This window comes from Lonchura striata, chromosome 22, assembly GCF_046129695.1.
Source record: "Lonchura striata isolate bLonStr1 chromosome 22, bLonStr1.mat, whole genome shotgun sequence".
NCBI lineage: Eukaryota > Metazoa > Chordata > Aves > Passeriformes > Estrildidae > Lonchura > Lonchura striata.
Genome location: NC_134624.1, coordinates 7,816,541 through 7,841,210, shown reverse-complemented (window position 1 = coordinate 7,841,210; position 24,670 = coordinate 7,816,541). Strand labels below are relative to the sequence as shown.

At 52.0% G+C, this 24,670-nt stretch overlaps 2 protein-coding genes across 5 annotated transcripts in view; one reads left to right on the top strand and one right to left on the bottom strand.

The window, feature by feature from the left end:
* Nucleotides 1–7,898, bottom strand: part of ADAMTSL2 (ADAMTS like 2) — a 30,912-nt gene extending 23,014 nt beyond the window's left edge. Inside the window, exons 1-8 of one of the 4 annotated variants that reach the window (XM_021543566.2) lie at nt 7,745–7,898; nt 6,128–6,239; nt 5,089–5,231; nt 4,504–4,579; nt 4,021–4,123; nt 2,242–2,387; nt 2,016–2,139; nt 984–1,064 (exon numbers count right to left, since the gene is read on the bottom strand). In XM_021543566.2, the coding sequence (XP_021399241.2) occupies nt 984–1,064; nt 2,016–2,139; nt 2,242–2,387; nt 4,021–4,123; nt 4,504–4,579; nt 5,089–5,231; nt 6,128–6,238 (784 nt within the window). In that variant the 5' untranslated portion in view covers nt 6,239; nt 7,745–7,898. The other 3 variants (XM_077787903.1, XM_077787905.1, XM_077787904.1) reach the window with 3 other exon arrangements.
* Nucleotides 7,899–16,148: 8,250 nt separating this feature from the next.
* MYMK (myomaker, myoblast fusion factor) lies at nt 16,149–23,407 on the top strand. Its single transcript, XM_021543792.2, has 5 exons — nt 16,149–16,283; nt 18,613–18,727; nt 21,157–21,305; nt 22,103–22,219; nt 23,261–23,407. Exons 1-5 carry the CDS (start codon nt 16,149–16,151, stop codon nt 23,405–23,407), a joined length of 663 nt encoding a protein of 220 aa, XP_021399467.1.
* Nucleotides 23,408–24,670: the final 1,263 nt, after the last annotated feature.

Here is a 24,670-nt window from a genome sequence, read left to right as displayed (position 1 = left end):
GCAACGCTCACCATGTGAGGACGTGCCCAGAGTTCTGGGCCGCATGTCCCTGCACATTGCAAACCCCTGGGAATGTGGCTCACACTCTCCCCCAGCTCCTGTCACCCCCTTGGCACCAGCCCAGCAGGAACATTGAACAGTCCCAGCTCTGCAGAGAGCACTGGCAGATGGCCAAGGAAGGAGCTGATGTCCCCTGAACCAGCAGTGGCCCAAGACAGGTCGCCCTGAGCCAGCCCAGGAACCACATCAAGCCTTTTTCATCCATAGAATCCTCCTGGAATGGTTTGTATTGGAAGGGATCCTGGAGCTCATCTCATCCTGCCATGGGCCAGGACACCTTACACTGGACCAAGCTGCTCAAAATCCCATCCAGCCTGGCCTTGAACTCTTCAGGGAAGTGACAGCCACCTTCCAGAGTCCACGAGCCTCTGAGGCAGCAAATGTGCTTCTCTTTGGCAAGTCTGGATTTTTCCACACTGCTCCTGAGCAGCTCTGTCCCCTCCCCTGCGAGATGGGTGTGTGGTCACCAACAGTTCAGCAAGGCCACCACAGCAAGATCAGATCCCCTTGGTGCTGTTGTCATTGCACATTGTCCAGGCAGGGGAAGGTTAAGGGGATCACCAGAGAGGTGAAGTCACTTGTCCATCTGTGATCCAGCACCGGGGCCTGTCACACCCCGCTGAAATCCCAGTAATATTCACCAACATTTTCTGCTTTAAAGCAATCAAAGTGTTGACAAACACAGCCCAGGTGCTCAGACTGCAGAGAGGAGCAACAGCCTGGCTTGGACAACGTGGATGGATTTACACTGCCTACAGACTTAACTCATGTCTGCAGCAAACAGACTCGCTGATCCTTGTGGGTCCCTTCCAACTCAGGATATTCTGTGATTCGATGACAAAACTACATCCAGCTCTGCATTGGAAAAAGCATTAGCCAGCATAGGCATGCATCCTAGGGAAGTACCAAGAGGTTATACACACCCAGAACATCTGCAGACTTTTTCCGTTCCACTATCTGGATATCCCTCGCTCCGGCGGGAATGTGCGTTACCAGGGAATAACCTACGGGAAACTCCGGATTAACGAGAGGATCTTTGCAACCAGTGGTCTGAACCAAACCCTCCTCAGGCACAGCTGCAATCCAACCAACACGCTGGCCTAAAACCACGTTTTTAACGAGCTGCGGATTAAAAAGCCCCAACCCTTCGTGTTTTAGGCTGCAAACAGGAGTTTATTTGTAATAGAAAAGAAAAAATATGTGAATTTTGTCCTGGTTCATGGAGGAAAAGGGGGGAAAGGATTCATTTCATGTTTATCTAAACTGGTGTAAAAAAATACATTTGCAGATGGTTTTACTAGCAAGAGAAGCTGTTGTGTGGTTCAGTATTGATCCCTGTGTTAGCCAGCATTCCCAAAACCCCCGCAGGAGGTGGGAGCTGGTTTCTCCTCTGACTCCCCTTTGCCTAGCACCAGACAAGAGATGGGACAGGACAAGTCCTCCCACAGCACTGAAGTTCCTGCAGTTTGCTCCATCTCAGAGAGCATTAATCATAATTCCTGAATTAGATTGTTATATTTAGGACATGTAGGTTCGGCTGCTTTACATCACACCAATTTTTGAAATCCTGGTCTTTCAAGATATTGTAGCTTCCTGTTATTACAAGTCGTTTATTTCTAGACTCACTGGGTCATGAGTGTCCTGTTTTTGGCTAAATGACTAAAAAAGACTAAAATAGATACCAGCCTCTTGCATAACCCTTTTGCACCACTCATCATCAGAGACCTCTGGTTTCTGACAAACACCACGCAAACTTCCTGGTTTTTTGGTTGGCTTTTTTTTGTTTGTTTTTTCTCTGCCCAAACTCACAGCAGCATTAACACGCATAGAACACATGGGAAAAACTGAAACTGGGAAGTTGGTAAGACCTGAAAGCAATTTACCAAAAAAAAAAAAAAAGAGTCCATTTTAAACCCAGCCCTCTCAACTCAAGCCCTCAGTCCCCAAAGTCTCACCAAGATGAGAATTTCCTTTCCGGTAACTGCCGGTTACGTGGGTGCAGCTGCTCCCATCTCCTTGGCAAACTCCACATTTATCCAAGGTGTGGGTGGAGAAGAGAATGCCATCACATCCAATGGGCTAAAAAATGCACAGACAGAGCGCTGAGGGTCAGGCAAACGTCGCACCCACTGCAATTCTCTGAATGCTACTAACAATATTTTTGCTATAATGTTTAACAACCTCACATTTTCCAGACACGCAAACCCCTCGGAAATCCGTGTATTTGCAGGAGGTTCCATCCCTGGCCTGAACCATTAACTGTCTCTGACCATCCACAGTGGTGCAATGAAGATCACAGGGCTTGCTAGAAATGTGAACATAGTCATCTAAGGGGAAAGGATATAAAGAGAGATTCAAAAACAGCAGAAACACCACAACTTTCATCCTACCCAAGCCAGTGAATCTCTGCCAAGCTAAACAACAGCAGCACAACTGCAGGGCAGTGAGAGTTTAGAAGTGGCCATCTCTTGTGTTTCGGGGTAGGCAGGAGATGGCATTTGGACAGTGTGGCAGTCTTTGCACAGCCTGGCAGGAAGAGATGCCCTAGGGATGCCAGGGGCATCACCAGCACCAGGCCAGGGCAGGCACTGAGGCAGCAGCACTGCTCTGTGCAAGGACTCGTGCCTTACACAAAAACATGCATGTTCACTTAGCAGCACTTGATACACGAGTTACATTTACACATATATTGTTGGAAATACACATGTAAGACTATATTCAAAACCATAGCAGCTCAGAGCATTTTATGATCTATAACTTTTCCATAAACATTCACCCAAGATGGACTTAACTCACCCTTTGCTTTCTGCAGGCAATAACTGGCTGGCAGCACCCACCAGCACAGTAATCTCACATTTTATAATATCCACAGGAAGCAGATGACAAAATCATATTTGCATCGGAACCTCGATGCCAAGTGTTTGTCTCCACCAACTCCTGAGCAATCAGAGACCCAGTGGCCCCCACACCCAAGCAAGGCAGCATCAGTGACAAAATATTCTGCTGCAAATCCCCCAGGAGCCACAGGAACGCCTGCTCAAACACAAAACAACTCCTGCAACATCTCTGCTGAGTCAGCCTTAACAGCAAATGTGTTTAAAGACAATTGTCACCTTCAAGGGACAAAAGCCACCAAGGAGAATTAGCTCATGGACCAAGTTCTACCTCGCTGACCCTGCCAAGGCTGGAGAGCCAGGGGCTTGGTACACAGGGAAATTGATCTAATGAAGATAATTGTTCTTGGGTATGTACAGAGACCCCTAAAATAAAGTTCCAGTAGATCCCATCTCTATTTTTAGGCACTCAAATTAATCTGAAGTGAAGATGAATCTGATCCCATCTCTATTTTTAAGGTATCCAAGTGAATCTGAAGAACCTGAGCTCAGGAGCCTCCTCAGGAGAAGGGTCCTGGCATCCCAGCAGCTCTAAAGCTCATCCATGGCTTGTGTTTAATGCTTGATTTTGATGGGAGTTCAGTGCCTAAAAGTTCAATAAAACCTCAGTTTCTGAGTCCCAAGCTGTTTCTGCAGCTCTTGCTCACCCCAGATGACCAAAGTGACCGGCTGCATCTCAGTGACATTTGACAGAGCACACAGAGGGCGTGGGAGAGACCAAACAGCACTGAAAACAGCAGAGCCCTGCTCAAAGGACACTTGTCTGGGTGAGCCCAACTGTCCCTGCCAGCACAGCCCATCACCCCCTGCTCTCACATCCTCCTGCAGCCTCTGGTCCCTGGGAGCTGTGACCAACACAGGCTACAGACATGAATTCATGTCGTTATTTAATTTTCAAGTTACCCTGCAGCTGCCAAACAAGCCTTTGAACTCGGGAGACAGCTGATTGTGCCTCCAAAAAACCACTTTCAAACAGCAGAGGAGGAGCCTTCCTGCGGGCTGTAGCATCATAACTATCAAAATATTTGGCTGAGCATTATGAAACACACAAAGAATGTCTTGTTACCAGGATATAAAGGTTTCCATTGATACGTTCTGCCATTATACACATGGGAGTTAAATGATGAGCACTGCTCCTCTCGAAAGCTCCTTCCGTTCACAGGGCACTCCTAGAATGGGATACATTAACATCCTGACGGAAACAAAGTGCAGGAAAGGTTTCTGGCACATCACCACCAGCTGCAAGGAGTGTTTCCATCACCTTCCCCAGCCAGGCCACATCCTCCTCCTCCTCCTCCTCCTCCTCTTCCTCCCCCCACTGCAGGAACCCCCTGGGAACTGTTAGCAGAGGCACTCTTTGCGTTTTATGACAAAATGCCCAAAGCCCAGACACGGGTGGTGGGCACCAAAGAAGGGAACCCCCAGCTGCTTGGAGGGGCAGCAGGGTGACAGCTACAGGACAAATGGTGTCCCCTCTCCAAGGGACCCAGGAGTGCCATTCATGACCTTCCACACCGAGCGTTCCCAACAAGACAAAGGATATCCTTACTTGGACTTTGCAGAGCTGATATCTTTTGGATGTTCCAGTGCAAGTTTTATTAGCCAGGCCACTCACTGACTTCCTTCTGAATAAGGAAATGGTGGTTAGATGGGGGGCAGAAATCATTTTCCCTTGTTTAAATATATTTGCTCTCTGTAAGGTCAGTGTCCACACAGCAGAGCCACACAGAGATCTGTCAGTGCCCCTGGAGCTGGCAGCAAAGGTCTCTGTGGCTTTGTCACCTGCATCACCAGGAGGTGTCATGGGGTGAGGGCCTGGGGACAAGGTTTACAAAGTGTTTTTTGGCAACCACACTGCCCCGAGAGGGCAGAGCCAGGCCCAAAGCAGATGGAATCAGTGGGTCCCCAACCATCCCGGCACCAGGGGCTGCTGTGCCCTGGAGAACAGGCTCAGTCTGTGCCTGACTGCAGGGCCAGCAGGGGAATCACTCAGCTGCTGCTCCTGGCAGGGATGCCCAAAGCTCAGGAAACGCCCTCCTGCTCCAGCAGGGTTTGCCCAGACACATTTCCATCCGAGGGCTGACCTTTGGGGCCAGGCAGCTGCAGAGCCCCTCCCCAGCCCCTGGTGCTGTACCTCTGCCTCAGGCAGTGCCTCTCCTGGGATTTGACACCTCCCCCACAGCTCCTGGTGCACGCTGTCCACTTGGTCCACTCTCCCCACCAGTAAGCAGTGACATCTGAGCCCTCCTCCAGGCTGTTGGACGTCTGGGTCAGGTCCTGCTCGGGGCACGGGGGAAGGAAGAGAAGCAGGAGTCACATCCAACCCTCAGAGCCTGTTGGGGACACTGAGGTCACCCCTCCCCTCCCAGCCTGCCCCACTCGACCCAAGCGTTGCCTTCTCCAGTTGAGGTCAAGCCTGAGGTTTCCATCCCTGCATTCTTGCAATTGTGTTTTCATTACAAAATTGGAATGGAGTGGCAATATTTGGGATTCCTCAGGAAAGGAAATTCTCATTGTTCCACTCAGTTGGCAAAACCGAGCTCCCAAACAACCCTAAACTCTCCGAGACTCTTGGTGCTCTCTGACTCTTGCTCCACAGAGAATTCAGGGAGCTGCAGAGCCAGCTGCAGCTGAAAGCTCCACTGGAAGCTTCAACAAACCCTTGCAAAACCCCTCTGCAGCAGGAGAGCAGGCCAGTGGGTGCCAGTGGGTGCCAGTGGGTGCCAGTGGGTGCCAGTGGGTGCCAGTGGGTGCCAGTGGGGTAGAGGAGCCTGTGTGCTCTCTTGGCAAGCACAGGTTTGTCACTTCAGGAGGGTCCCTGGCACTCCCACCTCCCATTCCTTGTTGTAACCACACATCAGAGGGCAGAGGAACTTCAAATATTGCATGCAAAGTAAATGAAAGCTCAGCCTCTGCAGGGAGCAAGGAGTGATGCTCACCCAAGAGCAGGGCATGGCCCTCCAGAGTCCTTGAAATGATCTGTGAATCTCTTAGCCATGGTAGGTACAACTTAGGTTAAGCCCAGACTAAAGAGTGAAGGCAAGTCAGAAGCCCTCACAATTTTTGAAGATGCAGTGCACACACAGAGCAGCTCTGCAAGCCTGGAGGGTTCCCATCCCAGACACCAGAGCATTTTAAAGCCCAGAGAGCCCCCAAAACCCTGCTAGCCTTACCTGAGCTATGACAAAGACAACGTTGCCCACAAGAAGAAGGGCCAGGGTGCCTTTCAGCTGCAGCTGAGCACTGACAGAGATGCTGCTCCACCTCCACTTGGATATCTTCATCCTAGAAAGCAACCCAACACTGCACTAAGCACAACTCCCACCCAGCCCCATGACCAGCAGCAGGAGCTGCTCTTGGTTCCAGAGCTCTGCTCCAGCATTCTCGCTCAGCCCGGTGACACCGACCACCAGCGACTGCAGGAACCCGAGCCTGAAACTTTATTTAATTAACAGCAGCATGAACATGATACAGGTTCACTTCCCAGCTCGGTTTCTATCTGTCAAACCACAACTTTGCATTGGTTTCCAGTGGCTGCACCTGACACTGCTCCAAGCCTGCCTTGGAAGAGAACCTGGCTTACACCAAAGCACAGTGAGTAGCCAGAAGTGTTTCTGGATCTGTAAAAGCAGCACATTTAAATATCCCCATTTACAGGACTGCTCCTGGAAGAATGAGATGAAAGGCTTCAAAAACAAAAAAATGCAATTAACAGGCATTATTCCTCTTTTTTTTCATTTATTCCACTCCAATTCCCCTCAGTTCCCAGGGAAAACGCCTGTACTTATAGAAAAGACATGACCCACAATTAAAGAGCAAAAATGAAGTATCCCAAGTGTCAGCCTTTCATCTCTTTCTCCATCTGCCTCATGAAAGAGAGTAACCCAGAATGGCATTTTCTTAAATAAAACCCAGCTCAAAACCACAATACATTTTATTGTGAACCTCCCTGTAAGAGCCAGAAAGGAGCAGGTTTCAGGAAATCATGCTTCCAGGCAATCAAAGCAGCTCATGTCTGTGAGGAAAAAGAAAGAAAAAAATATCCTCCCCTAAGCTAATTTCCCTTGAAAAGCAGCTAGACACTATCTTTGGGAAGCAGGGGGGTGGGAGAGGTGCTGCTCCTGGGGAGAGAGGGCAGGACTGCAGACCTGCAATATAAAGAGCTTCTTTCCTACTCATTTTTGTTTGGGTTTGTTTGTTTTTTTTTTTTTGTTTTTTTTTTTTTTTTTCCCTCCTTGCAAAGCTTTTTGAAGCGGTTTTGAAATCGCGGAATTGCCGGCAACACCAGCCCTGCTTTGCTGTCTGGCTTAGAAAAAAATTACCAGAGGGCTTCCAGGTCCCCAAATCCGCTCTGCAATCGCCCTGGGGGAGAGGTCCAGCATGCTAAAGAGATTTTCCAAGAGGCAGGTCCATTGATTAATGGGAGCCCGGAGCGCTTGGCCGGGGATGCCGTGGACAGGTGGCTGAGCCTTGCCTTACACTTGGTTCTCATTAAGGCTCCCAGACACTCCTGACTCGAAGCCAATACCAGAGCGCGCTCGGAGTTTATCCTACAGGCGCTGGGAGCTGCGTGCTTCAATGAAGGGAAAATTAAGGAAAGGAGGGGAGGGATGTGGCCGAGCAGCATCGCGGAGCCGCGAGCGGGGCAGCCGCGCCCGGGCGGCGGGAGGGCGATGCGGGGATGCGGAGCCGGGATGCGGGGCTCCATCTCCAGGCTCCGCGGGGCCGGGATGGGACGGACGGGACAGAACGGGACGGGATGGGATGGGAAAGGACAGGACGGGCCGTACCTGGCGGCGGCAGCGCCGGGCAGGACGATGCTCCGGAGCCGGGCGGGAGCGGCGGCGGCGCGGAGCGGAGCGGAGCAGCGGCGGCCCCAGACGCTCCCTCCCTCCTTCTCCCTCTCCGACTTCAAAGGGCAGCCAAAAGCGCCGGGGCTTCCAGCGAGGAGGAGCCGCCGCAGTGGCTCCCCCCAGCCCGCGCCGGCCGCTCTTATAGCGGCGACGGGGAGGGGAGGCAGGGGGGCGAGCGGGCGGAATTCACACCTCTCGGCCCGGGATGCCCCCACCCCGGTTAACCCCTCGCCTCCCCCGGCGCCGGCCCGCGGCCGCCAGCCGGTTTCCTGAGGCGAGACCGGGGGGGCACCGGCGGGGAGAGCCCGCACCGCACGCATGCGTTCCCGCTGGTCCCCGCAGCGCCGGGAGGATGCTGCGCTCCCCCTCCCTCGGGACCCTCCGGAGGATGCTCCGCTTTCCGCCCCAGGGAGGATGCTCCGCTTTCCCCCGTCCCCCGGCGCTCCCCGGGAGGATGCGCCGCTCCCCTCCTCGGGCGGCAGAGCGGGACCTGCTGCCCCTACCCCTCCGCCCATCCCATGGTCGCAGGTCGCCCAAAAAATCCCGGCACCTCCACGGGCATTGTGCAGCCGCATCCTGCCTCTGGGATGGCTGGATACGGTCTGCCAGGCTTTTCATTTCACTTGCTGCTGGAAAATCGACCAAATCCTCAAGGTCCTCTGCTTGTGGTGCCGTTTGGTAAAGCTCAGAGCCAGGCTTGCTGCTTGAGGCAGTTCTGTGCCATGGAGAAAACGGGATCAGCAATTTGGTGTGGGGTGTGTCAAAAGCCATTTCTGATGGGGATAAACACCCTGGCTTAGCAACAGCCATGCACAGGTTGTGTCTGATCTGTGTTTGTGTGTCTGGGATAAAAACCTGTGGTGAAGAAGGCCATAGCTACAGTGTGTGCAACCTATATTTGATATCTATCATATATCAAATGTCCGTGTTCCTGTATCTCTCTGCGTTCTGAGGTCTGTACGTATCAAATGTGGCAACACTCATTCCTGTGCATTTCTCAGCACATCCCAGGAGCTCTGAGCAGCCCACCTGAACAATTCCTACATCCCACCAGACATACTTCAGCTCCAGCCTTTCCTCCTTCCCTCCCTGCACAGGGCAAAACCAGTGCTCCCAGCAGGGCACTGCACTAAGGCCAGCACTACAGGTTGTCCCTCTGGCTGCTCCTGGACTTTGAGGGCAGCACTCAGCCCTGTCACCATTTGCCACAGACCAGGAGCACCCATCTGCAGGGCCCTGAGGTGTCTGTGTCCCCACCACGGGCACAGTTTCCTGCACAGCTCCCAGTGCCCTGCAGAAATCACAGCGTTGTTCATTTGGACCCAGTCCTCCCAGGGATGTCTGTGTGACAGAGAATCCGTCCCAAAATAATTACATGGGAAATGAAGTCTCCTTTTCTGTTTGGCTAAATGTCTGCCAGCCTGTTCTAATTTACCCAGCCAGGTTGATTTGCAACTTTCAATTTTCCATCGGTTGGCTGTGACCAGGACACTGGGAAAATTTAGCACTTGAGTTCACCCAACTCCTGCATTTCAAAATATCCCAGCCCGAGACATGCAGGAGAAAACCCTTTCCGTTTTGGAACAACCAGGAGGGAAAAGTCTGAACACGAGAGGTTTTAAAAGCATCGAATTATTTCACATTGAAAACTCCAGAGCAGCCTGGGTCCCTGCAAGCCCCAGCATCCCCCAGCCCTGGGGATGAGCAGGAGGTGGCACCCCAGGAGATGCCACCCCTGGGTGACTTCACACCCTGTGCCACTGCAGGGATTCCCTAGGCTGGAGGAGGAATGCCAGAGGGTGGGAATGCTGATCTGGGGGAGCCGACAGCAGGCGAGACACATTCAGTCTGTGCTTCACCAAAAGTTCATCAAAGCCAAAGGATTTTTTTTTTTAATATACTTTTTTTTTTTTTTTTAATGAAACAGTTGAGATGACTCAGCGGTTTCTGACGCAATCCCCATTTCATCGGAAAATTCCTAACCAGCTCCTAGTGGCAACTGATTGCTCCCATAAATCAGTGTTATCCCTGGCCGCGGCAGCGCGGCTCGCACAGCCCCGGCCCGGCCCCGTGAAATCAGCAGGAGCGATGCCATCGCCTGGATGGGAGCACCACCAGCCCCGAGAACAAACTGCAGCGGAGAGCAGATCCAAAACACGAGTTTCACATCGGCCGAACCCCGCAGCTTCAACTCCTGCCGCCCCAAAACCCCCAGGGACGGCAGTGTCCCCCAAGCCCCGAGGCTGTGGGTGCTGCTGCTGCAGGTACAGCATTAATCACGGCTGGCCAGGCTCAGACAACAGCGGGTTTTATCTCCCAGTTTTTGGCAGGAGCGTTAGAAATGATTTGCAGATGTTATTTACTGCTTTTGGGCTCGCAGTAAATTGAGACAAGATGCACCTGCATGGACAGCGAGAGCCTTTCCCACCCGGGACGGTCACTGAGGGCTCGTGTTGGACTTTCCCAGGGAAATTTAGGATTTGGATGAGAGTCCCTTAGGCAGCTCTGCTCTGGGCGAGGCAGCGCAGCAATCGCTGTGCTGGGCATTCACCTCCCAACACTGCCCCAGGGACAGCCCCACAGGCACCCCGAGGGACACAGAGCAGCCCTGCCCCAGGAGCTGCCAGGCTTTGCCACCCCAAACTGATGCTGTGCAGAATTCAGAGTGCAAAAAAGAAAAATAAAATAAAAAAAACAACCCAAAGCAGCGACAGACACTCCAAAACTCCAAAAGAACCCTCTCCAGTCGGGGGAGCGCTGCCGGCGGCTGGCTGCTGGTTTGGCTGGAGAAGTGCCTGTGGAGGAAAGGAGCTTCCTTGGCTGAAAGGAGCTCAGCAGAGCGCTGGGCTGGGCACTGGGGCTGCTGGCAGGAGCCAGGGATGCTCAGCTGAGCAGAGAAACTCGGGGTTCTGCAGGATCAGGAGCGAGGGAGGGCTGGGGGATGCCTTTGCTGGGGCACAGGGACCTCCCTGCTCGGCCTGGAGCAGAGAGTGGCAGCCAGCTCTGCACACATTGACCTCGTCCCTGTGCTTCCCATGGCAGGACACTTCTGCATCGTGAGCCAAGCACCACCCTTGGGTGACACCCAGCACCCCTGAGCCCCAGGCACATCTCAGGTACCACAGAACCTGCTCTTGGTGAGCCACACACGTGGGTATGGACTTCCAGCACCACTTGCCCAGCCAGATCTGCCCTTTCCTGGCTCAGCCCTTGCACTGGCACAGCAGATGGGATGGCTCTGCTGTAGCCAGGCCTCCCAAAATCCCTGCCCAGGTCCAGGAGTGTGAGCGTGGTCAGGAGTCTGTTGGCCCAGGGCCCCCAGCAGCTCCATCTTCCCTCAGGGATGAGACAACCGATTGGTTTTCTTCCTTTCTCATCCTGACTGAAGAAGTGATGTTTTTGTTTGACACTTCTGCAGTTACTTCCAGGCCAGACTGGTGTGGCAGGGCAAATTAAAGCTGTCCCCTGAGCGTGTGAGGTCCCTGCACGACCAGAACTTCACCAAGGGGATCAAAGCCCCCCAAAAAGCCCCTGGCAGCCAAGAGCTGCAGCTGTGGCCCACCAGTGGGTAAGTAAAACAAGCAAGAGGAGACCAAAGACCAAAAGAAGTGTTCTTCAGAGGCAGAAGTGTTCTTTAGTCCCTTGCAGAGTGACCTGCGGCGCAGTGTTGGGCAAGGCAGCTCATCCCTGCATGTCCCCACGCTCTGGGGATGGGGCTGATTTATGTCATGTTGGCGTGAGGGTTTGCAAAATGTTGAGTCAAACTGAACCAGCCAAAGCCGCCAAGCTGCTCTCACCATCAGATTCCTGTGAAAAATCTCTCTGGGCAATTTGAAAGCCACAAGCGACCACAGTGACCCCAGGTATGGTCGTGGCTGTAGAGTTTCAGTGGTTTCAAGAGGTTCTTTTTTCTGTGCAGACTTCAATCTTACCTGTCCCCAAGGGTTGCACATTCCTGCAAGAACCTGGAGGAGCTTCCAGCTTGGTTAGAAATTTTAGCTATTCCAAGACTGAAGTAAAAAAAGTACAAAGGCTTTTCTTTGAATGGAATGAGTCTGACATGGAAGTTGAGCTGTATTGTGCTGAGGGCCATCAGCTATGCAGCCCTGCCAACCACAGGCATTCAAAATCCGTGAGTCAGACTCCCCAAAAACCCCAAGACTGGTTTCATTCCCTTTTTGGATTTTGAGCCTTGAAGCATCACATCTTCAAGCATTTCTCTGCAGAAAATGACAATTTTTTGACCAACGGGGTGAGAGCTGAGACCCTCAACGTCGTTACTGGGCTCCAGGAGTTACAACTGTAAAAAAACCCATTAAACACCATGAAATGAGCAATAAACCCCTGCACTGCCTCCATGAATTTGGCAGTGGGGGGCCACCCCAGGATATCCCAAAGGTAGGAGCGATGGAAAACTGGTGACAAGAAATCAGATGTCCTTGTCATTAATGGTGACACGCTTGTCATGGGCCATGACAGGGCTGAGAGGAAAGGGAAGAGTGAAAAAACCCTAAGGAAAACAGCAGCAGGAATACCTGTGAGCAATATGCATAATAGGTTTATTCAACAGGGAGACAGGAAGGGAGATTTTTTTTTTCAGGGTTAAGTATTCAGTTCAAGCTGCCTCAAATGCGGTCAGACCTCGGGGAGAATGGGTATTTTAAGTGGCAATTTATTCCACTAATAAAACGAGGAGGATGCAGGTGCCTTGGCAGGGCTGGGCTGGGTGATCAGAGCTGGGGTGGCCGAGCAGGGCTCTGGCACAGCTGGTGGCTCTGCCTTTATGGGGCTCCTTTCCCTGGTGCCAGGGCTGTGTCCGGGCTCCAGCTGGCCAGAAAGTGTTCCCCACATCAGGATCTCACCTCCAGCCCTGATCAGAGGCCACAGTGGGTGGGGAGAGGTGTTTTATCCAGGTGCTGCTGCCAGCCCTTCTCCAGCTTGGCAGGAAAGGGCTCGTGCCTGTGGGCTGCTCCACTCCTGCACCAGGTCCTTCCACACCAGGAGGATTTTTGAGCAAAAAAAAGGCAGGAAATCTTCACAAACTGGATGGTGCCATGCTGGTCACACTGCTCAGGGCTCTGCCACATCAACCTGCTGAGACCAGGCCACCATCCAGCCTCTCACCCTCAGAGTGCACCAGCTGAAGGGTTGTGTGGATGAAAAATTAAACTCTGAAGTAATGGGAGTGGTAAAAAAACCCACTTTGTAGCATCACAGTCCTTCAAACTGCAACCCCAGGTAGAACTGCAGCTTCACTCTTTGTTTTGGGGTCGTTATCTCCAGTATTTCCAGCCTGGCAGTGACTGGTGACACTCAACAGAGCAGGTTTAAATTCTGACCCAGTCTATATCACAGGCAGATGAAAGATCATCCCATATTTACCCCGAGGAGAAAATCCTCTCCTCAATGCTCTCAGCTGGCACAGCCCCCTTAGCCCCAGTTCCAACATCCACTGCTTTCAAACCATCACCCTCAGATTCAAAATAAAACAAAACTCTCCGTGTCTGCTTCCTCCACTGCAACGTCTGAGCTGAAAGGGTAGAAGTGCTTGCAGAAAGCCATGGTTAATGTTACCCTGGAAGGATCCAGGACAGCATACCAGAACCTGGGTTTGGCATCTGGGAGCCACTTTTCAGCCATATATATCACCGTTCCTGCATGCACGCCGGTCCACACGAAATTAGCCCTGTGGAATGCAGATTTTAAAATTCCCTTTCCAGCAGCACTTAAACTCAGGAGCTAAAATTTGCTCTTTCTCCATTTCCTACCTGTTTAGGAAAGAAGGAACAAAGTCCTGGCCCTTTGTTTTTTGGGTTCCTTCCCGGGAAGGTTTGTCCAACCCACGTCTGCACCGCGGTGCTCGCAGTGAACAAAGACCTTTTAAAGCAGCAGCAGCTCCTGCCAGGAGCTCACCACCTGCCTGCCCCTCTCCTCCCCATTTATTTTGGGGGCTCTTTTTCAATAATAGCTGAAACACGTGTGCAACCTGATGGGAGATTTTTTTTTTCCCCTCCATGCCTACAGAGCTGGCTGCAACCCAACCACCAGCCCAGGGTGTGCAGCTGGGAGAGAAACAAAAAAAAAGAAATACAGAATAAAACCCCAACAACCTGTGGAATGTTTTCTTGCTCCTGAGAGCTCCAACACTTCCCTGCCATGGCTGGCACTTGCTGCATCCAGCAGCCAACGGGGTTTCCTTTCCAGCAGGAGCCAGCTGGATTTTGGGCAGAGGCTGGGGGTGAGGGGGATGTGTTTAACAAATGGTAATTTTCACCTGATGCCATTTGCCTTGTGCACAACCAGCACCTTTGCACGTCCTTGTTGCACAAGTGCCGTGTCCCCACAATGGTGTGGGGGCTGCTCTGTGCCCAGACATGGAGGTTTGCCCTCAGCAGCAGGTTTGGAGCTGTGCTTTCTTCTCTCTCACCTCTGTCTCACGGCCATGAAAGCAGGGCAGATGATGTTCTCATAGCCAGGAATCCAGAGTGGTTTGTGCAACCTCTTCACCCCAAATCTGCTCAAAAACCCCCTGAGAACAAGCCCTGCTGTGCCCCAGGGCACCGTCCTCGGTCCAAGCAGATCATGAACACAGAATAATGGATTCATCTGAGGATGTGGCCCAAAAAAGGAGCAGAGTACTTTGGGCTGTGCTGGGTCTCTGCTTTCAGCTCAGGGCTGGACACCTAGGGAGCATCAGGGTATTTATGTGCTGGCTTGGAGGGATTCATTTTCACAGTAAATAGGGACAACCAGGTTTTTTCAATATTTATTGGTCAAGATTCAGCTTTGCAGAGCTTTGTGGTAAGTTTATAGCCTGCCCAGGCAGGAGGGCGGCTGGAGATGTGGTGTGGGCAGCATCCCGCCGAGGGATGATGCCTGCAGCCAGCCAGGGAATGTGGATGGTTCCTGCAGTATCAGCTAAAAACGGGAACCCTTCCCAGCTCATCTGAGCCGTGCCCGGGGGAAGGCTCTGGGCACAGAGTCAATGCTTTAATGCTCTGTGCCATTCCCTGCACACACACACACACACACACACAGAGACCCCTCACTCCCCCTCCAGAGCCCTTTCCAACGTCCTGGAATGGTTTAAAGATTTAAAGAGGATTTTTTTTTTTTTTTTTTTTAAATTCATGCATGCCTGTCTTTCCTCCAGACCCCCTCCCGGGGGACGGGCCAGCCCATCCTATCAGCCCTAGAGCTGGTGGCTCCTATCAGAGCTCCCAGCCTCTCCTCCCCAAACCGCAGCCACAAAGGCGCTTGCTCAAGCGTAGCATTCCTGCTCCCCGTGTCCCGGGAACAGCTGTGCCGAAAGGATGCCGAGAATCCCTGCGAGGCTCCAAGGAAAAGATATTAACGCAGGGGGGGAGCAGGAGCGATATAATAAAAAGTCATAATAAAAGAGAGAAGCACTGAGTGGATTAGCAGCCCAAACGCCGCTTGGCTTTTTGGTTTCCTTTCCTCCAGGTTTTCAGCGCCGCACGACAATCCGCTCGAATTCCTCCAGCTCCTGAATTTCAGACAGAACTCCTGGAGGTGGCCAGGCTGCAAAGGCTGAGGGCATGGCTGGGGAATGGAGCTGCACTGGACTCCACGGAGGGCACGCAGGCGCTGGGTGCTGTGGCACTCCAGCTCCCCATGTCTGCACCCACCCCAGGTGTGCCCCCGTGGGGAAATAAAAGGCAGGTTTGGAGCTTGGTGTGCGTTTCTCGAGTGCACAAAGGTCGTAGGATACATCCCACTGTTTTAAAAAGCCCTAGTGCCCTCTGCATGCCAGTTCTTCCTTCGTGGAAGGGCAGAGAGAGAATAACAAAGTGATGCAAGGGACCCACAGGGATCACCGAGTTCGACTCCTGCCCTGCACAGGACAATCCCAGGTCCTATTCCTGGCCACCAGAGAGGACAGATCCGTGCCTGCCCCTCCACTTTGTGAGGAAAGAAGATGGATTTTCCCTGCTCCAGCAGCACAGACCAGGCTTGGCACAGGGACAGCAGGATGTAGGGTTGGGATGTCCCTGTGAGGAGCAAACAAACCCAAACTCCTCACCCACCATGTACCCAAATCCAGCACCCAGCACAAGGCATGCAAGGACAACATTCCCTTTTACTCCTTTAGAAACACCCAGGATGGTTTTGGGGGCACAGAGCATCTGCTGCCCGGAGCCACCGGCTGTGTCAGGAATTTGGGATGAGCCGGCAGCGAGGGCGGCGGCTGTGGCGGTGGCAGCTGTTCCCTGCCACGCAGGGCATTTAAATTTTAAAGCACACTCCCCTCTCCTTTCTCCACCATTGCTGCCCAGCTCAGACACCCTGCTCCCAGGAGCTGCTGGCCCACGAGGCACCCATGGGCTCGCTGGTGGCCAAGCTCCTCCTGCCCACCCTCAGCTCCTTGGTCTTCCTCCCCACCATCAGCATCGCGGCCAAGCGGCGTTTCCACATGGAAGCCATGGTTTACTTCTTCACCATGTTCTTTGTGGCGGTAAGAAGTTCTCCATTTCCCCTCTCCCTGCATGTTTTATCCCCCCAAATGACCCCTGTACCACTGAGAAACTGATTCACCCGAGAGCAGCCAGCACAACCCCTAAAATATCCTTTTTTCTGTTATTTCCCGCCATGTGTGGTGCTGAGCAGCTGATTCTCCAGTTTAGGATGTCCTACACTGTGGCTTTACAGAGATTTAGTGGTGTTTTATGACTGAGATTAGGGAGAAGGTCTGGGTGCAAAGAGCCTTGACTGATTTGCAATGCTTTGGAGCTGGCTTTTCTCTTTGTTTTACAGCTGCTAAGTGGCCATGCTGAATTTAGGCTTTAAATTGCCTCCAGAATCTCTTGCTCTGCCTCTGTCATTCTAGCCAAAAGCACATAGTGGTCAAATTATTGATTTTGCAATTGCCAGCTGGGGATGGGAGCAATGCTGGAGTCAGGGGAGTTTGTGCACTGGGAAAGGAGAGACTAAAACATGCTGAAATATAATAATTAATAACCCTTTGTGGGTTGAAATGTGTGTTTTATCAGGCTGTGATTCCCTGGCCTTCCTTTGTGTGGAAATAACTAGTTAAGAAATGATTGTACATATATAAAATATTCCTGTTACTGCTCTCAGCCGTGTGCTGCCCTGGGCTCTGTATCCCTCCTAAGTGACTCCATACAGACACCAGCTGAGCACCCAAAGCAGCATTCCCACTGGAAAAAATCTCCTGTTTGACTAGATTTCAATGATCTGCTAAAGAATATGAAGGAAACAGCTCAGCAACCCAGCTGATGTTGCATCTCCCATTAATCCCCATCCATCTCAAGGCATCTCCTAAGGGTTGACACATTCCTTGTACAGAGAAACTGAGGCAGGGAGTAGATAAAGGATCTTCCCAGTGTAAAAAGATCTTTCACAGGGCTCAGAATCAGGTTGGTCTTTTATTAAGGATCCACAGAACATCATTGACCATTTCAGATGATTAAAGCACCGTGCAGGGGGAGAAATTCTGCCAGTTCTATAAAAGCTACAGGACCAGTTAATATGAAAACATCCCTTATCCCCCCACCCCAGCTCCCCAGGGAAGCCAGACATCTACAATTCCATTTTGCACTGGGTCTGTGTCTGCTCCACCTCCCCGAGGAGCCAGCAGGAAAATTGGCACGTGTTTCGAAGGGAGGAGGAACAGGTCCTCTCCGAAGAGACTGAAGAAGCAAAATATCCCTGAGTGGGGAAGGGAAAGAAGGGAAAGGAGGAGAGGCAGCTGCCAGTGTGGTGGGGAGGGGGTTGGAAGGGCAGCAGCTGCTGCTGTTGCATTTTTTGTAGCATCCCACTCCTCTCCAGCAGCAGAGCTGAACAGAGCAGTGGAAGCACATGGCCGTGGCAGACAAGTGCCAGGAACACGCTCTGCCTTCCACCCTTTCTTCCCCCCGGCTCCAGACTCCCCGAGCCCAATCTCAGGCAGCGAGAAGAATTACAGCCGTGGTGCAATTCTTTTTCTAGAAGCTGCAGCCAGCCAGAGGGCTCGCAGCAATTCCCATTATAAATTATATCAGCATCCCCAGCAGGCCGTGACAGCCAGCAGCGTTCCAAGGGCGCCCGGCCAGGAGGAGCAGGGACTTCTTCAGGAACAGCAGAGCTCACTGCTGCTGCCACTGCAAAAGCTGCAGGGCTGAGGGCTGGCAGCAAAAGCAGAGAGCCAGGCAAGCACTGGGAGCAGTCCTCTGATTGCACTGAAAACATCTCTTGGAGTGGTCTGCGTTTATGCTGCATGACAACGGGGTTTTTGCAAATAATCTAATCAATGAGTTAATGGGCAGGAACTGGTGGTTTTTAAGGGAATGCACTAATGAGTGAATTCCCCAGTATTCAGAGTCTGGCCATATAAACCCTGTTTAGCCTGGACAGTGACCTGGCATCCATACACATTTCATCAGGACACTCATTCTGAATTGTTTTACAAGAATCTTTCGCAATTAAAACCACAACCCCAGAGTCCTCCTTCTGCTGGAGAGGTCGTCCCCCAGCACCCAGCTCAAAGCAGCTTGGTCATCAGATTGCAAGTTCTGGCCAAGAGGCAAATTAAAGCCTGTCTTAGTTTGTACTAGGAGAGAAGAATGCTGATTCTTGGGCAATTTGCAACTGGGAACGATGACATTATCACAGAAATATATTCATTACTGCATATCAGTGATCCTGCTGTAGCTGACACTGTTCTGGCCTGGCTGGCCATCCCCTCAGCAGCTCCACTATTTCAAACCAGTTGATAAGCACCTTTACCTTTCTGATATGTGGGTAAGAAACTGGTTTGCTGATAATTTATTTTTCTTTTTGAATAGTTTTACCACCTTTGTGACGGCCCCGGGTTATCGGTGCTGTGCTTTATGCGCTATGACATCCTGGAGTACTTCAGCATCTATGGAACAGCCCTGTCCATCTGGGTGTCCCTGATGGGTAAGAACTGGTCTGTTGTGGCTCCTGGAAGCTGCACCACAGGCAGGAAGGGCTGGATTTGTCAGGAGAGCTGATGGGACAGTCAGTGGGGACAGCCCTCAGAAATGCTGCTCACTGCGAGCTCCACCTGAGCTGCCACTGAAATTGTCTTTCACAGAAGTCAGTCTGTGCTGTGGATTAATCCAGTTTTGTGTCATTAACACCTTGGAAAGTATTTGTAATTGGTGAGGTCCAGACGTGGAACTGCCCTGAGTGGTGGCTGGGGACGTTTTTCTCCCAGAGATAAAGAGCTGTGGCACCTGCTGGTGGTGCTGGCCGGGTGTTCCTCTGTCTGCACCAGCTCTCACACATGTCCTGCTTCAAATGACAGCAACACACTGGCAGCCTTGTGCTGCAGCTCAAGGAAGGACAAGACTATGAGATGATTGAATCTGAAACCCCATAAACGAGGGAATTTCCCATTTCTCCTCATTTTCCCCATACCAGGCCCATGAGCTTATCTTGCCTCACTTAGGGGTATTAAGAAATGCAGACTCTCCCACTTCCCTTGGTAGCATGAGAATCAAAACAAATATAACTTCCTGGTTTATCAAAAGTTTGGTCTGGGCTGATGGGAATATTAGATCTGCTTAGAAAAAGCAGAAATTTATTTCACTTCCTTTTTACTATAAATTCCACCCCTTGCCCTGTTATTCAGTTTTTCTTTTCCCACATTTTCTTCACTCTCTTTTTCCTCATTTTGTTCCTTTTTTGCCACCAAAACAAAATATAATAGAGACTGAAAAAAAATATGAGGAAGACAAAAAGTTCCAACCTATCATTTTCCCATTTTGTCACCATAAGTTTTGGAAGGATGTGAGTATTGATGGCAGGAGAAGAGAGCAGGGTCAGGGGAGACAGATGTTCCAACAAAGGTTCTGCTCCAAAATTTGGATCATTTCTAACCAGTGCCCACTCCAGACAGAGTTGCCATTTCTCCCCATGATAAGCTGAAGTCAGCACTCCAATTTACAGCCCCAAAACAGCCACAGGATTTTCCCCTCTGCCCCTCCCGGGGTGGTGCAGGACCTCCAGCAGGGATGGGGCTCCTGCAGCCTCAGAGCAGGACAAGCAGGGGTAACACCCCTCAGCTGGGCAAATTCATCCTGTGGGGATGCAGAAGCACTTTCTTTCCAGGGCATGCAATAGGATAAATTTACCATGCAGGGAAAAACGTGTGGGGAAAATATTACCCTTAGAAATGGCTCTGTCCCCTAAAAAATGTGAGTCCTGAGTGGGGTTCCCCACTACTCAGGGCACCTCAGTGCTCTCTCTGCTCATCTAGGAAAGGCAACGATGCAAATCATTTCCAAAGGGCATTTTAAGTGGATAACAGCAGTGTCAGAGTAGGTCAGAGCTGATCCAGACACTTTGGCTCCTTGCAGCAAAATTCAACTTGATTGCTTCATTACTGCGCTCAGAAACCTCACAAAAAAAATACAGATCCTGGACTAGGAGGTTTAAAATATTGACCCGCTGGGAAACAACAGAGATTAACATGCGGACATTATCCCTTAGCCAAACTCCCTATAAAAGCACGATCCAAGGACATGGAAGGTGTGGTGACTGAAGCCCAGGGAAGCCTCTCACTGTGCCTTGTAAAGCCCGAGTGCACATGTGCGGACGCAGACCCTCGGGCAAACTTCCCGGAATGCAAATCCAGGACAGCCATAACACAGCTGTGCAAGCTGGAAAAGCATGGAGCCCACTGGGATCCATAACTTTTATCAGTTATTACCCCATTCTGTGCTAAACAAAAGCCTCTAATCATTTACTCACACTGGTGACTTCCAGCTTGCAAACCCCGGGAAGGTGCCGGGCAGCTGGGACCCCGTGGCACCAGAGAGGGGGTCCCACTGCACCAGGGTGGTGGAGCCTGTGCCAGAGTGAGTTTGGGAAGGCTGGAGATGCAGGATGAACCCGAGAGCTGATTGTGGGCTCAAAGAGCATGAGGGTTTTTGCAATCGCCTCTGAATTCTGGGTCTAGTAAATGGGAAATCATAGAGTGGTTTAAAGTGGGAAGGGATTTTAAAGACCATCTTGTTCCACCCCCTGCCATGGACAGAGACGCCTTCCACTGTCCTAGTGTCCCATCCAACCTGGTCTGGAACACTTCCAGGGATGGGGCAGCCATAGCTTCTCTGGGTATGGAATCTCCTTTAAGCTCCCCCATGCAACACTGAAATAAAGCCCCAGCAATCATCTCCAGGAGCCTCAGGATGGTTTGCTTTGCCCCATGTGCCTCAGTTGCCCCAGCAGTGTGACATGACAAGAGCAAACCATACACGGATTCAACCCCAGGGCAGGAGGGAGAGACCCCAGGAAGGCTTTAGGGGAGCAGCTGAAAAAGGGGGGCTGCAAGCTGGTGCTGCCTGTTCTCTGTCCCTCAGCCCTGGCAGAGTTTGACGAGCCCAAGAGATCGACCTTCATCATGTTTGGCGTCCTCACCATCGCCGTGAGGATCTACCACGACCGCTGGGGCTACGGCGTCTACTCGGGCCCCATCGGCACGGCCGTGCTGGTGATCACGGTCAGATGGGTACGTGGGGCAGGCACTGGGATGGGCTCTGTGGGATGCCCCTGGTGGGAAAAGGGATGAACCCTGCATTGATTTCCTCCTCAAGATGCAGCTCTCAATCTCACAGTGATTTCTCCTTTAACCTGAGCAGGAGGCAGACAGCAGCTTTTGATAAATGCCAGATTCGATCAGTCTGAGCAATCTACCACATCTCCTGTCCCTGCATTTCTAATCAGGAGGAGCGTACTTATGGAGTTTTTACAGCTACTCAGAGGCAGAGGGATCTGGTAAACTGCCCCAGATCTGGGGAAGATGTGGATAAAACCACGGTGATAAAGTGGGGAGGAATCTGTCTGCAGTCTGCCTGAATCCAGCTGGGACAGTCGGGCACCATGCTGCAGTCTGTGCCCCACTGTGCTGTGGACCCAGTTGGGAGTGAGGTGGGGAAGTTACTGCAGGAGTTGGCAAGGAGTGATGGGATAAAAATTGCAGAAAGATGATGCCAAACATCGTGGAAATACAGCAGTGCAAGTCCCAGTTATAAACTGTCACTAAGCCAGCAGCTAAAAGCAAGTGGCCGTCATGGGGAGGGGATGGGCAAGGAGGAGACCAAGGCACAGGAGCACCCTGCATCCTCCAGTCTGCAGATGCTGTGCTGGGATCTGCTCTCCCACAGACTGGGTTTGTGAGGGCACACACTCCCTGAGCTGGCTTTAGGGCTGAATATTTAAAAAACCAATATTATTACAAGGAATGAGGGTGGAGCAGCCGGATAAATCCAGGTGAATCCCCTTGGTGTGCTCTCTCCTTCCTCCCAGCTGCAGAAGATGAAGGAGAAGAAAGGGCTCTATCCTGACAAAAGTGTCTACACCCAACAGATCGGTCCTGGCTTCTGTTTCGGGGCGCTGGCACTGATGCTGAGGTTCTTCTTTGAGGTACCTGTGTGCACGCTCACCCTCCCTGACTCTCCAAGGTGTGAGGGACATCACCAAGAGAGGGACAGCCCCACTCACACCACTGGGCTGCATCCAGCCTTGCACAAAACCCAGCTTAGACGTGGGGCTCCAGAGGTGGCACGCTGGGGCCTGGCAGCAGGGACAATGGTCCCTCCATGCTTGTCCACATCCCCTGATCCATTCGGGGCAGGTGTGACAGCAAGTGGCACACAGAGTGATGCTCTGTCTCTTTTTCCCCCTTCAGTGAGTGATAAGGACAGGGGATGTGCTTTCCTCAGGCACACGTGGTCCTCAGAATGGCTTTGTCAAGTGGGAGCAGGGCTTTTTGGAAACTGGGCACGGGTGACTTAAGGACACCTCACAGCGACGCGGAAGGGACTGGATCCAACCCAGGCATGGCCGGATCCAGAGCTGGCTCACGCCAAAGAAAAGACTCTCGGTGACTCCCAGGGGCACTTGATCCTGTGTTTATATCCTCCTGCTCCTGCTGCTGGCCAGTCCCCCTGTCCTGCTCCGGAGGGTCCCGCCGGGCAGGCGATAACCCCCCGACACAGCTGCCGGCCGTTCCTGCGCTCGGCCCCGCCGTTACGGCTGCTCTGTGCTTTGGGAGCTGCGAGATACAACCTCACAGGCATCCCCAAGGATTATTTTTCAAAGCATTTGGTAATTGCAGATTCTAGCAGAACATAAAAATGTCACTTAGCAGAAGCCGCCTCCCCGCGCGCCCCGGCCTTGCCGCCGCGTCCTTTGCGGGGTAATGAAACACTTCATTCAAGAATTGGGAAATGTGCAAATTAGAATGTGTTAAATCCCCTTTGCTTTAGGGTTGGTTTTTTGTTTTTTTTTTTTTTTGCACTGGAAATCCTTTCTTCTCTGACAGCAAAGGGAGGGAGGCAGAAGGTTCAGGAACCTTTTTTATCCCCTTCCTTTTGGCTACTTGTAGAAATGCAATGTCGCGCGCCTCACGCGAGTCCCCCGGCCCTGCTGCTCCCGCTTCTCACCCGCTCTCCCTGCCCGCAGGAGTGGGATTACACCTACGTGCACAGCTTCTACCACTGTGCCTTGGCCATGGCCCTCGTGCTGCTGCTGCCCAAGGAGAACAAGAAGGCTGGGAACGCCGGGACCCCCGCCAGGCTGGACTGCTCCACGCTCTGCTGCTGCGTCTGAGCCCCCAGGCAGGCCGGGCACGCGTGTTCCTGCCCCTGCGTGATGGAGGGCTGCAGCCAAAAGGAAGATACCTGCCTGCTGGGTTTTCCTCTGGCATCTTTTCCCATCAGCTCCGTGCCCACTCTGGGATTTTCTCCCCTGGGAAGTCTCCTGAGTAACCTGGTCTAGTGGACCATGGCAGGGGGATTGAAACAAGAAGGGCTTTAAGGTCCCTTCCAAACCACGCTGTGATTCACCTCTCCACCATCAGCCCTAGCAAAGCTTGCACTTCCAGTTTGACACATATCCATATTCTCCCTGGAGGAGCACTCAGCTGGGCTGTGGCCTGTCCCCTGCCCGAGGAGACCCCTGCCCTCCCAGGCCATGTCACCTTCTCCTGGGCTGTCCCGTGCACTGGCCTGGCAGGACCCAAGCTGTCCCCACTGTGCTGGTTTGCCCAGCCCGTGCACACCAAGTTTCGTTTGCAACGCCCAATTAACAGAACCTGTATTTTTTGTGAGATATTAACTATTTTATTTATGCATTCTCTTGATGTAAATAATATATACTAACAAAGACTTTGCCAGTGTGCAATGCCAGCATTTCTTTGGCGGGGTGGGAAATTTTCCAGCTCCACTCAGCTCAGTCCAGGGCAGATGCCAATTCCAAAGCAGAGCTCTGGGCACGGCCACCACAGCCCCTCTAATTTGGAGGGACCTGCAACACTGGGCACTTTGTCCATGCAAACCTGCAGGCACAGGCAGCAGGTGCCTCATTGGTATGGAAAGGACATGGAAAATGAGAGGCAGAGTAAAGAAGCTCCTGGAGGGAGGGGGGAGGGCTGCAAGCCTATAACATCTCCTCTAACAGACTATTTACTATAGCAGAAGTGTATGATTTATTTAGACTGTCTGGGAAAAAGGCCAAGACTATATGTCATGGACAATTAGAGCAGTATTGATATACAGAGATGTCCACAGAAAGCCCACATTAAGCCTGGGTTCCTCTGGAAGAGAAATCCACCCCAGTCATTCATCAGAGCAACTTCCTGCGACGGGGCAACAACCAAAACTGAATGAGCTTCCAACAAAAATAGAAATTAATTATGAACCCCCAAGCATCCCAGAGTCACTGGCAAGCGGTGGCACAGCTGATGCAGCTGCATGCAGAGGCAGAGCTAGCAGACAGCTTCCAAAGGGTTCCCCAGCACCTAAACCCACACAGCTCCATTCCTTCCCCGCATCCAGCCCCCAGGATGTTTACAAGATGCTCTCAGGGTTTCTG

Bases quoted from the DNA above. Each gene is read 5' to 3' on its own strand.
- MYMK (XM_021543792.2), top strand. From the start codon at position 16,149: ATGGGCTCGCTGGTGGCCAAGCTCCTCCTGCCCACCCTCAGCTCCTTG. The intron at 16,284-18,612 runs GTAAGAAGTTCT...CTTTTTGAATAG, and splicing joins TCACCATGTTCTTTGTGGCG to TTTTACCACCTTTGTGACGG. The intron at 21,306-22,102 runs GTACGTGGGGCA...CCTTCCTCCCAG, and splicing joins TGGTGATCACGGTCAGATGG to CTGCAGAAGATGAAGGAGAA.